This window comes from Telmatherina bonti (genome assembly GCF_933228915.1).
Source record: "Telmatherina bonti genome assembly, chromosome: 8".
NCBI lineage: Eukaryota > Metazoa > Chordata > Actinopteri > Atheriniformes > Telmatherinidae > Telmatherina > Telmatherina bonti.
Genome location: NC_136626.1, coordinates 37,997,181 through 38,014,681, shown reverse-complemented (window position 1 = coordinate 38,014,681; position 17,501 = coordinate 37,997,181). Strand labels below are relative to the sequence as shown.

At 39.9% G+C, this 17,501-nt stretch overlaps 1 protein-coding gene across 1 annotated transcript in view; it reads right to left on the bottom strand.

The window, feature by feature from the left end:
* Positions 1 to 821: 821 nt before the first annotated feature.
* Positions 822 to 17,501, bottom strand: part of naaladl2 (N-acetylated alpha-linked acidic dipeptidase like 2) — a gene marked incomplete at both ends in the record, with an annotated part of 608,474 nt that continues 591,794 nt past the window's right edge. The window contains one exon of the mRNA XM_079244879.1: positions 822 to 1,053. Coding sequence (XP_079101005.1) covers positions 822 to 1,053 — 232 coding nt within the window. The remainder of the gene's footprint in view (positions 1,054 to 17,501) is intronic.

Genomic DNA, 17,501 nt, shown 5'->3' with positions numbered 1-17,501 from the left:
ATGCTGAATCCTTTCTGTGATGCTCCGTAGGAACACTCAGCAAACACACTTCTTCTCCAGGAGATATCACAGCACGTTTCAAGCTTCAGATGATTTAATAACTGCTGTTTTCAGGTTTGTTCATCACTTATTTTATAAGTTTCATACGATGAAACTTAGGAGTTTTTACACGTCAGAAATTTCCTTTTGACACATTTATGTGACGTTTCTGAGCAGCTAAGTCCTTTCAAAGAGACGAGGATCCCAGTGGCTTTTATCTGGTGAAATAAAGGTTAAAAAAGGAATTATTTTAGCAACTTTAGGCCATTGGTCAGTCTGAGGAAGGAGGGGTGTCCTCTGGTGAAGTCGTTTTGGGTAAAAAGGTGAATGTTTGCATCATGTCGGCTTAAGTTTTAGTGGTCTGTGGAAGGAATGGACCAGTTTAAGGGTTGATGCTGCCTGACTGGACCTGTTACACATGAAAACCTGGTTTCCCTGCAGCAGCTCTGATATGCTAAGATCTGGTTTCTCTACATGGGTCAGGTTGGTAAAAGGGAAGTAGAAATAAAACGTTCTCAGTGTGCTTCAGCAGCAAACTCTCAGTGATGATGATTAATAACTGCACATCTATAACCTGAAGCTTTAGTGCTCTTTAAAAGATGGTGCTTGCATATCTGAGCGCTGGTGTGCAGCTGCTTCGGTACATTCATTAATCAGACAGCGTGTTTTTACAACCTCAGTATGAAGCTAATAGAAACCTTGGTGGGACTGCGACATGATGGAGGACAGAAGGTTTTATTCATCTTTGTTTACCGAACTGCTGCCAGTTTACTCTGCGTCAGTCATTTAGTGTCATTTGGGTCATTTTCAAACAGGTCTAGACCAGAGCAGACGAGGCGCTCGGCTGAGCGGATGGCCCTCAGCAGGACCGACAGAGACTGATTCATGGTGCTGCGGCAAACCACCTCCGGGTCTGCAGAGTTGGACTTCACGCTGCAGTGCAGGACAGCTTCCTGGGAGAACTTCAGGATTGAAAACTGAGGAGAATTCCCTGGAATGCTGTATAACAGGTTCCTGCAGACAGACAGGGGACAAAATACGTTCATCTCTTCACATTGACGTGTAAACAGAGGTGTGAATTTACAGCATGAGAAGCTTTTCAGAGGAAACGGAAAAGTGGGAAACAGGGATGGAAATGGGATGATCTACTTATGCAGTATTTAAGGATCAGTTAAAGACAGAGGCAAAGATGGCCAAAGTCTATTACAGCATCTATTATGCACAGTTCTATGAATCCTGGATGACTGCCAGAGATACTCAACATATGCTGGAAGGCTTTCTGAAACTAAGTCCAGCCCAGAAGAGGAAAGGGAACGTTGGGGGTTTTACTGGCTGACATGCAGACAGTGGACTGGGAAGTAGCCTGGCTGCCTGGCTGCCTGGCTGCCTGGCTGCTGGTCGGCCGGGCGGCCTGGCTGCGGGTCAGCCGGGAAGACTGGCTGCCGGGCGGCCTGGCTGCGGGTCGGCCGAGCGGCCTGGTGGCGTGGCGGCCTGGCGGCCTTGCTGCTCCAACACTGGATGATCTGGATCAAAGTGTGCTGAATCCTCCACAAGGAACAAGAACTTCTTTCTTGTTCTTGAGGCTCGAGAAGAACACAACGTCATTTTGTTCTCTTTGTTCCGCTGGACGATATGACGGTATGTATCATCCGGACGATATGACGGTATGTATCATTGGATGATATGATGGTATGTATCATCTGGACGATATGGCGGTATGTATCATTGGATGATATGACGGTATGTATCATCTGGACGTTATGACGATATGTATCATCTGGACGATATGACGGTATGTATCATCGGATGATATGACGGTATGTATCATCTGGATGAAATGACGTTATGTATCATCTGGACGTTATGACGATATGTATCATCTGGACGATATGACGGTATGTATCTTTGGACGATATGACGGTATGTATCATCTGGATGATATGACGGTATGTATCATCTGGATGATATGACGTTATGTATCATCTGGACGTTATGACGATATGTATCATCTGGACGATATGACGGTATATATCATCGGACGATATGACGTAATGTTTAATCGGATGATATGACGGTATGTATCTTTGGGTGATATGATGGTATGTATCATCGGTTGATATGACGGTATGCATCATCGGATGATATGACGGTATGGATCATCTGGATGATATGACGGTATGTATCATCTGGATGATATGACGTCATGTAACATCTGGACGTTATGACGATATGTATCATCTGGACGATATGACGGTATGTATCTTTGGACGATATGACGGTATGTATCTTTGGACCATATGACGGTATGTATCATCTGGACGATATGACGGTATGTATCTTTGGACGATATGACGGTATGTATCATCTGGACGATATGATGATATGTATCATCTGGACGTTATGACGGTATGTATCATCTGGTTGCTATGACGGGATGTATCATCGGTTGATATGACGGTATTTATCATCTGGACGATATGACGGTATGTATCATCGGACGATATGACGGTATGTATCATCTGGACGATATGACGGTATGTATCATCGTATGATATGACGGTATGTATCATCGGATGATATGACGGTATGTATCATCTGGATGATATGACGGTATGTATCATCTGGATGATATGAAGATATGTATCATCTGGATGATATGACGTTATGTATCATCTGGATGATATGAAGATATGTATCATCTGGATGATATGACGTTATGTATCATCTGGACGATATGACGGTATGTATCATCTGGATAATATGACGGTATGTATCATCTGGATGATATGACGGTATGTATCATTGGTTGATATGACGGTATGTATCTTCTGGACGATATGACGGTATGTATCATCTGGACGATATGACGGTATGTATCATCGGACGATATGACGGTATGTATCATCTGGACGATATGACGGTACGTATCATCTGGACGATATGACGGTATGTATCATCGGACGATATGACGGTATGTATCATCGTATGATATGACGGGATGTATCATCGGACGATATGACGGTATGTATCATCTGGACGATATGACGGTATGTATCATCTGGACGATATGACGGTATGTATCATCGGACGATATGACGGTATGTATCATCGTATGATATGACGGGATGTATCATCGGACGATATGACGGTAAGTATCATCGTATGATATGACGGTATGTATCATCGGAAGATATGACGGTATCTATCATCTGGACGATATGACGGTAAGTATCATCGTATGATATGACGGTATGTATCATCGGATGATATGACGGTATGTATCATCTGGACGATATGACGGTATGTATCATCTGGATGATGTGATGATATGTATCATCTGGATGATATAATGGTATGTATCATCGGATGATATGACGGTATGTATAATCTGGACGATATGACGTCATGTATCATCTGGTTGATATGACGGGATGTATCATCGGTTGATATGACGGTATGTATCATCTGGATGATATGACGGTATGTATCATCTGGATGATATGACGGTATGTATCATCTGGATGATATGACGGTATGTATCATCGGTTGATATGATGGTATGTATCATCTGGATGATATGACGGTATGTATCATCTGGATGATATGACGGTATGTATCATCTGGATGATATGACAGCATGTATCATCGGATGATATGACGGTATGTATAATCGGTTGATATGACGGTATGTATCATCTGGATGATATGACGGTATGTATCATCTGGACGATATGACGGTATGCATCATCTAGACGATATGACGGTATGTATCATCTGGACGATGTGATGATATGTATCATCTGGATGATATAATGGTATGTATCATCGGTTGATATGACGGTATGTATCATCTGGACGATATGACGGTATGTATCATCTGGATGATATGACGGTATGTATCATCGGATGATATGATGATATGTATCATCTGGACGATATGACGGTATGTATCATCTGGATGATGTGATGATATGTATCATCTGGATGATATAATGGTATGTATCATCGGATGATATGACGGTATGTATAATCTGGACGATATGACGTCATGTATCATCTGGTTGATATGACGGGATGTATCATCGGTTGATATGACGGTATGTATCATCTGGATGATATGACGGTATGTATCATCTGGATGATATGACGGTATGTATCATCTGGATGATATGACAGGATGTATCATCGGTTGATATGATGGTATGTATCATCTGGATGATATGACGGTATGTATCATCTGGATGATATGACGGTATGTATCATCTGGATGATATGACAGCATGTATCATCGGATGATATGACGGTATGTATAATCGGTTGATATGACGGTATGTATCATCTGGATGATATGACGGTATGTATCATCTGGACGATATGACGGTATGCATCATCTAGACGATATGACGGTATGTATCATCTGGACGATGTGATGATATGTATCATCTGGATGATATAATGGTATGTATCATCGGATGATATGACGGTATGTATAATCTGGACGATATGACGTCATGTATCATCTGGTTGATATGACGGGATGTATCGTCGGTTGATATGACGGTATGTATCATCTGGATGATATGACAGGATGTATCATCGGTTGATATGATGGTATGTATCATCTGGATGATATGACGGTATGTATAATCTGGATGATATGACGGTATGTATCATCGGATGATATGACGGTATGTATCATCTGGATGATATGACGGTATGTATCATTGGTTGATATGACGGGATTTATCATCTGGACGATATGACGGTATGTATCATCTGGATGTTATGACGGTATGTATCATCTGGACGATATGACAGTATGTATCATCGTATGATATGACGGCATGTATCATCGGATGATATGACGGTATGTATCATCTGGATGATATGACGGTATGTATCATCGGACGATATGACGGTATGTATCATCTGGACGATATGACAGTATGTATCATCTGGACGATATGACAGTATGTATCATCGTATGATATGACGGTATGTATCATCTGGATGATATGACGGTATGTATCATCTGGACGATATGAAGATATGTATCATCTGGATGATATGACGTTATGTATCATCTGGACGATATGACGGTATGTATCATCTGGATGATATGACGGTATGTATCATCAGTTGATATGACGGTATGTATCATCTGGACGATATGACGGTATGTATCATTGGTTGATATGACGGTATGTATCATCTGGACGATATGACGGTATGTGTCATCTGGACGATATGACGGTATGTATCATCGGACGATATGACGGTATGTATCATCGGACAATATGACGGTATGTATCATCTGGACGATATGACGGTATGTATCATCGGACGATATGATGGTATGTATCATCTGGATGATATGACGGTATGTATCATCGGTTGATATGACGGTATGTATCATTTGGACGATGTGACGGTATGTATCATCTGGACGATATGACGGTATGTATCATCTGGACGATATGAAGATATGTATCATCTGGATGATATGACGTTATGTATCATCTGGACGATATGACGGTATGTATCATCTGGATGATATGAAGATATGTATCATCTGGATGATATGACGTTATGTATCATCTGGACGATATGACGGTATGTATCATCTGGATGATATGACGGTATGTATCATCTGGATGATATGACGGTATGTATCATCAGTTGATATGACGCCATGTATCATCTGGACGATATGACGGTATGTATCATTGGTTGATATGACGGTATGTATCTTCTGGACGATATGACGGTATGTATCATCTGGACGATATGACGGTATGTATCATCGGACGATATGACGGTATGTATCATCTGGACGATATGACGGTATGTATCATCTGGACGATATGACGGTATGTATCATCTGGACAATATGACGGTATGTATCATCGGAAGATATGACGGTATCTATCATCTGGACGATATGACGGTAAGTATAATCGTATGATATGACGGTATGTATCATCGGATGATATGACGGTACGTATCTTCTGGATGATATGACGGTATGTATCATCGGATGATATGATGATATGTATCATCTGGACGATTTGCTGATATGTATCATCTGGACGATATGACGGTATGTATCATCTGGACGATGTGATGATATGTATCATCTGGATGATATAATGGTATGTATCATCGGATGATATGACGGTATGTATAATCTGGACGATATGACGTCATGTATCATCTGATTGATATGACGGGATGTATCATCGGTTGATATGACGGTATGTATCATCTGGATGATATGACGGTATGTATCATCTGGATGATATGACAGGATGTATCATCGGTTGATATGATGGTATGTATCATCTGGATGATATGACGGTATGTATCATCTGGATGATATGACGGTATGTATCATCTGGACGATATGACGGTATGCATCATCTAGACGATATGACGGTATGTATCATCTGGACGATGTGATGATATGTATCATCTGGATGATATAATGGTATGTATCATCGGATGATATGACGGTATGTATAATCTGGACGATATGACGTCATGTATCATCTGGTTGATATGACGGGATGTATCGTCGGTTGATATGACGGTATGTATCATCTGGATGATATGACAGGATGTATCATCGGTTGATATGATGGTATGTATCATCTGGATGATATGACGGTATGTATGATTGGTTGATATGACGGGATTTATCATCTGGACGATATGACGGTATGTATAATCTGGATGATATGACGGTATGTATCATCTGGATGATATGACAGCATGTATCATCGGATGATATGACGGTATGTATCATCTGGATGATATGACGGTATGTATGATTGGTTGATATGACGGGATTTATCATCTGGACGATATGACGGTATGTATCATCTGGACGATATGACGGTATGTATCATCTGGATGTTATGACGGTATGTATCATCTGGACGATATGACAGTATGTATCATCGTATGATATGACGGTATGTATCATCGGATGATATGACGGTAGGTATCATCTGGATGATATGACGGTATGTATCATCGGACGATATGACGGTATGTATCATCTGGACGATATGACAGTATGTATCATCTGGACGATATGACAGTATGTATCATCGTATGATATGACGGTATGTATCATCGGATGATATGACGGTATGTATCATCTGGATGATATGACGGTATGTATCATCTGGACGATATGAAGATATGTATCATCTGGATGATATGACGTTATGTATCATCTGGACGATATGACGGTATGTATCATCTGGATGATATGACGGTATGTATCATCTGGATGATATGACGGTATGTATCATCAGTTGATATGACGGTATGTATCATCTGGACGATATGACGGTATGTATCATTGGTTGATATGACGGTATGTATCATCTGGACGATATGACGGTATGTGTCATCTGGACGATATGACGGTATGTATCATCTGGATGATATGACGGTATGTATCATCGTTTGATATGACGGTATGTATCATTTGGACGATGTGACGGTATGTATCATCTGGACGATATGACGGTATGTATCATCGGCTGATATGGCGGTATGTATCATCTGGACGATATGACGGCATGTATCATCTGGACGATATGACGGTATGTATCATCTGGACGATATGACGGTATGTATTTTTGGACGATATGACGGTATGTATGATCTGGACGATTTGCTGATATGTATCATCTGGACGATATGACGGTATGTATCATCTGGACAATGTGATGATATGTATCAACTGGATGATATGATGGTATGTATCATCGGATGATATGACGGTATGTATAATCTGGACGATATGACGTCATGTATCATCTGGTTGATATGACGGGATGTATCATCGGTTGATATGACGGTATTTATCATCTGGATGATATGACGGTATGTATCATCTGGATGATATGACGGTATGTATCATCTGGATGATATGACAGGATGTATCATCGGTTCATATGACGGTATGTATCATCGGTTGATATGACGGTATGTAAAATCTGGACGATATGACGGTATGTATCATCGGTTGATATGGAGATATGTATCATCTGGACGATATGACGGTATGTATCTTTGGACGATATGACGGTATGTATCATCGTTTGATATGGCGGTATGTATCATCTGGACGATATGACGGTATGCATCTTTGGACGATATGACGGTATGTATCATCTGGACGATATGACGGTATGTATCTTTGGACGATATGACGGTATGTATGATCTGGACGATTTGCTGATATGTATCATCTGGACGATATGACGGTATGTATCATCTGGACGATGTGATGATATGTATCAACTGGATGATATGACGGTATGTATCATCGGATGATATGACGGTATGTATAATCTGGACGATATGACGTCATGTATCATCTGGTTGATATGACGGGATGTATCATCGGTTGATATGACAGGATGTATCATCGGTTCATATGACGGTATGTATCATCGGTTGATATGACGGTATGTATCATTTGGACGATATGACGGTATGTATGATCTGGACGATATGACGGTATGTATCATCGGTTGATATGGCGGTATGTATCATCTGGACGATATGACGGTATGTATCTTTGGACGATATGACGGTATGTATCATCTGGATGATATGACGGTTTGTATCCTCGGATGACATGACGGTATGTGTCATCTGGATGATATGACGGTATGTTTTATCTGGACGATATGATGGTATGTATCATCTGGATGATATTACGGTATGTATCATCGGATGATATGATGATATGTATCATCTGGACGATATGACGGTATGTATCACTGGGTGATATGATGGTATGTATCATCGGATGATATGACGGTACGTATCATCTGGATTATATGACGGTATGTATCATCTGGACGATATGACGGTATGTATCATCTGGATGATATGACGGTATGTATTATCGGTTGATATGACGGTATGTATCATTTGGACGATGTGACGGTATGTATCATCTGGACGATATGACGGTATGTATCATATGGACGATATGACGGTATGTATCATCGGTTGATATGGCGGTATGTATCATCTGGACGATATGACGGTTTGTATCTTTGGACGATATGACGGTGTGTATCATCTGGACGATATGACGGTATGTATCTTTGGACGATATGACGGTGTGTATCATCTGGACGATATGACGGTATGTATCTTTGGACGATATGACGGTATGTATCATCTGGACGATTTGCTGATATGTATCATCTGGACGATATGACGGTATGTATCATCTGGATGATATGACGGTATGTATCATCTGGATGATATGACGGTATGTATCATCTGGATGATATGACAGGATGCATCATCGGTTGATATGATGGTATGTATCATCTGGATGATATGACGGTATGTATCATCGGATGATATGACGGTATGTATCATCGGTTGATATGACGGTATGTATCATCTGGATGATATGACGGTATGTATCATCTGGATGATATGACGGTATGTATCATCAGTTGATATGACAGTATGTATCATCTGTACGATATGACGGTATGTATCATTGGTTGATATGACGGTATGTATCATCTGGACGATATGACGGTATGTATCATCTGGACGATATGACGGTATGTATCATCGGAATATATGACGGTATGTATCATCTGGACGATATGACGGTATGTATCATCGTATGATATGACGGTATGTATCATCGGATGATATGACGGTATGTATCATCTGGATGATATGACGGTATGTATCATCTGGACGATATGAAGTTATGTATCATCTGGATGATATGACGTTATGTATCATCTGGATGATATGACGGTATGTATCATCTGGATGATACGATAATATGTATCATCTGGACGATATGACGGTATGTATCATCGGTTGATATGACGGTATGTATCATCTGGACGATATGACGGTATGTATCATCGGTTGATATGACGGTATGTATCATTTGGACGATATGATGGTATGTATCATCTGGAGGATATGACGGTATGTATCTTTGGACGATATGACGGTATGTATCATCGGGTGATATGACGGTATGTATCATCTGGATGATATGACGGTTTGTATGCTCGGATGATATGACGGTATGTATCATCTGGACTTTTTGACGGTATGTATCATCTGGACTTTATGACGGTATGTATCATCGGTTGATATGACGGTATGTATCATCTGGATGATATGACGGTATGTATCATCTGGATGATATGACGGTATGTATCATCAGTTGATATGACAGTATGTATCATCTGGACAATATGACGGTATGTATCATTGGTTGATATGACGGTATGTATCATCTGGACGATATGACGGTATGTATCATCTGGACGATATGACGGTATGTATCATCGGACGATATGACGGTATGTATCATCTGGACGATATGACGGTATGTATCATCGTATGATATGACGGTATGTATCATCGGATGATATGACGGTATGTATCATCTGGATGATATGACGGTATGTATCATCTGGACGATATGAAGATATGTATCATCTGGATGATATGACGTTATGTATCATCTGGATGATATGACGGTATGTATCATCTGGACGATATGATAATATGTATCATCTGGACGATATGACGGTGGGTATCATCGGTTGATATGACGGTATGTATCATCTGGACGATATGACGGTGGGTATCATCGGTTGATATGACGGTATGTATCATCTGGACGATATGACTGTATGTATCATCTGGATGATATGACGGTATCTATCATCGGGTGATATGACGGTATGTATCATCTGGATGATATGACGGTATGTATCATCGGATGATATGACGGTATGTATCATCTGGACTTTTTGACGGTATGTATCATCTGGACTTTATGACGATATGTATCATCTGGACGATATGACGGTATGTATCATCGGACGATATGACGGTATGTATCATCGGATGATATGACGGTATGTATCATTTGGATGATATGACGGTTTATATACTCGGATGATATGATGGTATGTATCATCTGGATGATATGACGGTTTGTATCCTCGGATGATAAGACGGTATGTGTCATCTGGATGATATGACGGTATGTTCTATCGGATGATATGATGATATGTATCATCTGGATGATATGACGGTATGTATCATCTGGATGATATGACGGTATGTATCATCGGATGATATGACGGTATGTATTATCTGGATGATATGACGGTATGTATCATCTGGATGATATGACGGTATGTATCATCTGGATGATATGACGGTATGTATCATCGGATGATATGACGGTATGTATCATCTGGACGATATGACGGTATGTATCATCTGGATGATATGACGGTATGTATCATCTGGATGATATGACGGTATGTATCATCTGGATGATATGACGGTATGTATCATCGGATGATATGACGGTATGTATTATCTGGACGATATGACGGTATGTATTATCTGGACGATATGACGGTATGTATCAATTGATGATATGACGGTATGTATTATCTGGATGATATGACGGTATGTATCATCTGGATGATATGACGGTATGTATCATCTGGATGATACGATAATATGTATCATCTGGACGATATGACGGTATGTATCATCGGTTGATATGACGGTATGTATCATCTGGACGATATGACGGTATGTATCATCGGTTGATATGACGGTATGTATCATTTGGACGATATGACGGTATGTATCATTGGATGATATGATGGTATGTATCATCTGGAGGATATGACGGTATGTATCTTTGGACGATATGACGGTATGTATCATCGGGTGATATGACGGTATGTATCATCTGGATGATATGACGGTTTGTATGCTCGGATGATATGACGGTATGTATCATCTGGACTTTTTGACGGTATGTATCATCTGGACTTTATGACGGTATGTATCATCGGTTGATATGACGGTATGTATCATCTGGATGATATGACGGTATGTATCATCTGGATTATATGATGGTATGTATCATCTGGACGATATGACGGTATGTATCATCTGGATGATATGATGGTGTGTATCATCAGTTGATATGACGGTATGTATCATTTGGACGATATGACGGTATGTATCATCTGGACGATATGACGGTATGTATCATCGGTTGATATGGCGGTATCTATCATCTGGACGATATGACGGTATGTATCATCTGCATGATATGACGGTATGTATCTTCTGGATGATATGACGGTTTGTATCCTCGGATGATATGACGGTATGTGTCATCTGGATGATATGACGGTATATTTTATCTGGACGAAATGATGGTATGTATCATCTGGATGATATTACGGTATGTATCATCGGATGATATGATTATATGTATCATCTGGACGATATGACGGCATGTATCATCGGTTGATATGACGGTATGTATCATTTGGACGATATGACGGTATGTATCATTGGATGATATGATGGTATGTATCATCTGGACGATATGACGGTATGCATCATCTGGACGATATGACGGTATGTATCATCGGACGATATGATGGTATGTATCATCGGATGATATGACGGTATGTATCATCTGGACGATATGACGGTATGTATCATCTGGACGATGTGATGATATGTATCATCTGGATGATATAATGGTATGTATCATCGGATGATATGACGGTATGTATCATCTGGACTTTTTGACGATATGTATCATCGGATGATATGACGGTATGTATCATCTGGACGATATGACGGTATGTATCATCGGACGATATGACGGTATGTATCATCTGGACGATATGACGGTATGTATCATCGGATGATATGACGGTATGTATCATCTGGATGATATGACGGTATGTATCATCGGATGATATGACGGTATGTATCATCTGGACTTTTTGACGATATGTATCATCGGACGATATGACGATATGTATCATCGTATGATATGACGGTATGTATCATCTGGATGATATGACGGTATGTATCATCGGATGATATGACGGTATGTATCATCTGGACTTTTTGACGATATGTATCATCGGATGATATGACGATATGTATCATCTGGATGATATGACGGTATGTATTATCGGACGATATGACGGTATGTATCATCGGATGATATGACGGTATGTATCATCTGGACGATATGACGGTATGTATCATCGGATGATATGACGGTATGTATCATCTGGATGATATGACGGTATGTATCATCTGCATGATATGACGGTATGTATCTTCTGGATGATATGACGGTTTGTATCCTCGGATGATATGACGGTATGTGTCATCTGGATGATATGACGGTATATTTTATCTGGACGAAATGATGGTATGTATCATCTGGATGATATTACGGTATGTATCATCGGATGATATGATTATATGTATCATCTGGACGACATGACGGCATGTATCATCGGTTGATATGACGGTATGTATCATTTGGACGATATGACGGTATGTATCATTGGATGATATGATGGTATGTATCATCTGGACGATATGACGGTATGTATCATTGGTTGATATGACGGTATGTATCATCTGGACGATATGACGGTATGTATCATCTGGACGATATAACGGTATGTATCATCGGACGATATGATGGTATGTATCATCGGATGATATGACGGTATGTATCATCTGGACGATATGACGGTATGTATCATCTGGACGATGTGATGATATGTATCATCTGGATGATATAATGGTATGTATCATCGGATGATATGACGGTATGTATAATCTGGACGATATGACGTCATGTATCATCTGGTTGATATGACGGGATGTATCATCGGTTGATATGACGGTATGTATCATCTGGATGATATGACGGTATGTATCATCTGGATGATATGACGGTATGTATCATCTGGATGATATGACGGTATGTATCATCTGGACGTTATGACGGTATGTATCATCTGGATGATATGACGGTATGTATCATCTGGATGATATGACGGTATGTATCATCCGATGATATGACGGTATGTATCATCTGGATGATATGACGGTATGTATCATCTGGATGATATGACGGTATGTATCATCAGTTGATATGACAGTATGTATCATCTGGACGATATGACGGTATGTATCAATGGTTGATATGACGGTATGTATCATCTGGACGATATGACGGTATGTATCATCTGGATGATATGACGGTATGTATCATCGGACGATATGACGGTATGTATCATCTGGACGATATGACTGTATGTATCATCTGGATGATATGACGGTATCTTTCATCGGATGATATGACGGTATGTATCATCTGGATGATATGACGGTATGTATCATCGGGTGATATGACGGTATGTATCATCTGGATGATATGACGGTATGTATCATCGGATGATATGACGGTATGTATCATCTGGACTTTTTGACGGTATGTATCATCTGGACTTTATGACGATATGTATCATCTGGACGATATGACGGTATGTATCATCGGACGATATGACGGTATGTATCATCGGATGATATGACGGTATGTATCATTTGGATGATAAGACGGTATGTGTCATCTGGATGATATGACGGTATGTTTTATCGGATGATATGATGATATGTATCATCTGGATGATATGACGGTTTGTATCCTCGGATGATAAGACGGTATGTGTCATCTGGATGATATGACGGTATGTTTTATCGGATGATATGATGATATGTATCATCTGGATGATATGACGGTATGTATCATCTGGATGATATGACGGTATGTATCATCGGATGATATGACGGTATGTATTATCTGGATGATATGACGGTATGTATCATCTGGATGATATGACGGTATGTATCATCTGGATGATATGACGGTATGTATCATCGGATGATATGACGGTATGTATCATCTGGACGATATGACGGTATGTATCATCTGGATGATATGACGGTATGTATCATCGGACGATATGACGGTAAGTATCATCGTATGATATGACGGTATGTATCATCGGAAGATATGACGGTATCTATCATCTGGACGATATGACGGTAAGTATCATCGTATGATATGACGGTATGTATCATCGGATGATATGACGGTATGTATCATCTGGACGATATGACGGTATGTATCATCTGGATGATGTGATGATATGTATCATCTGGATGATATAATGGTATGTATCATCGGATGATATGACGGTATGTATAATCTGGACGATATGACGTCATGTATCATCTGGTTGATATGACGGGATGTATCATCGGTTGATATGACGGTATGTATCATCTGGATGATATGACGGTATGTATCATCTGGATGATATGACGGTATGTATCATCTGGATGATATGACGGTATGTATCATCGGTTGATATGATGGTATGTATCATCTGGATGATATGACGGTATGTATCATCTGGATGATATGACGGTATGTATCATCTGGATGATATGACAGCATGTATCATCGGATGATATGACGGTATGTATAATCGGTTGATATGACGGTATGTATCATCTGGATGATATGACGGTATGTATCATCTGGACGATATGACGGTATGCATCATCTAGACGATATGACGGTATGTATCATCTGGACGATGTGATGATATGTATCATCTGGATGATATAATGGTATGTATCATCGGTTGATATGACGGTATGTATCATCTGGACGATATGACGGTATGTATCATCTGGATGATATGACGGTATGTATCATCGGATGATATGATGATATGTATCATCTGGACGATTTGCTGATATGTATCATCTGGACGATATGACGGTATGTATCATCTGGATGATGTGATGATATGTATCATCTGGATGATATAATGGTATGTATCATCGGATGATATGACGGTATGTATAATCTGGACGATATGACGTCATGTATCATCTGGTTGATATGACGGGATGTATCATCGGTTGATATGACGGTATGTATCATCTGGATGATATGACGGTATGTATCATCTGGATGATATGACGGTATGTATCATCTGGATGATATGACAGGATGTATCATCGGTTGATATGATGGTATGTATCATCTGGATGATATGACGGTATGTATCATCTGGATGATATGACGGTATGTATCATCTGGATGATATGACAGCATGTATCATCGGATGATATGACGGTATGTATAATCGGTTGATATGACGGTATGTATCATCTGGATGATATGACGGTATGTATCATCTGGACGATATGACGGTATGCATCATCTAGACGATATGACGGTATGTATCATCTGGACGATGTGATGATATGTATCATCTGGATGATATAATGGTATGTATCATCGGATGATATGACGGTATGTATAATCTGGACGATATGACGTCATGTATCATCTGGTTGATATGACGGGATGTATCGTCGGTTGATATGACGGTATGTATCATCTGGATGATATGACAGGATGTATCATCGGTTGATATGATGGTATGTATCATCTGGATGATATGACGGTATGTATAATCTGGATGATATGACGGTATGTATCATCGGATGATATGACGGTATGTATCATCTGGATGATATGACGGTATGTATCATTGGTTGATATGACGGGATTTATCATCTGGACGATATGACGGTATGTATCATCTGGATGTTATGACGGTATGTATCATCTGGACGATATGACAGTATGTATCATCGTATGATATGACGGCATGTATCATCGGATGATATGACGGTATGTATCATCTGGATGATATGACGGTATGTATCATCGGACGATATGACGGTATGTATCATCTGGACGATATGACAGTATGTATCATCTGGACGATATGACAGTATGTATCATCGTATGATATGACGGTATGTATCATCGGATGGTATGACGGTATGTATCATCTGGATGATATGACGGTATGTATCATCTGGACGATATGAAGATATGTATCATCTGGATGATATGACGTTATGTATCATCTGGACGATATGACGGTATGTATCATCTGGATGATATGACGGTATGTATCATCAGTTGATATGACGGTATGTATCATCTGGACGATATGACGGTATGTATCATTGGTTGATATGACGGTATGTATCATCTGGACGATATGACGGTATGTGTCATCTGGACGATATGACGGTATGTATCATCGGACGATATGACGGTATGTATCATCGGACAATATGACGGTATGTATCATCTGGACGATATGACGGTATGTATCATCGGACGATATGATGGTATGTATCATCTGGATGATATGACGGTATGTATCATCGGTTGATATGACGGTATGTATCATTTGGACGATGTGACGGTATGTATCATCTGGACGATATGACGGTATGTATCATCTGGACGATATGAAGATATGTATCATCTGGATGATATGACGTTATGTATCATCTGGACGATATGACGGTATGTATCATCTGGATGATATGAAGATATGTATCATCTGGATGATATGACGTTATGTATCATCTGGACGATATGACGGTATGTATCATCTGGATGATATGACGGT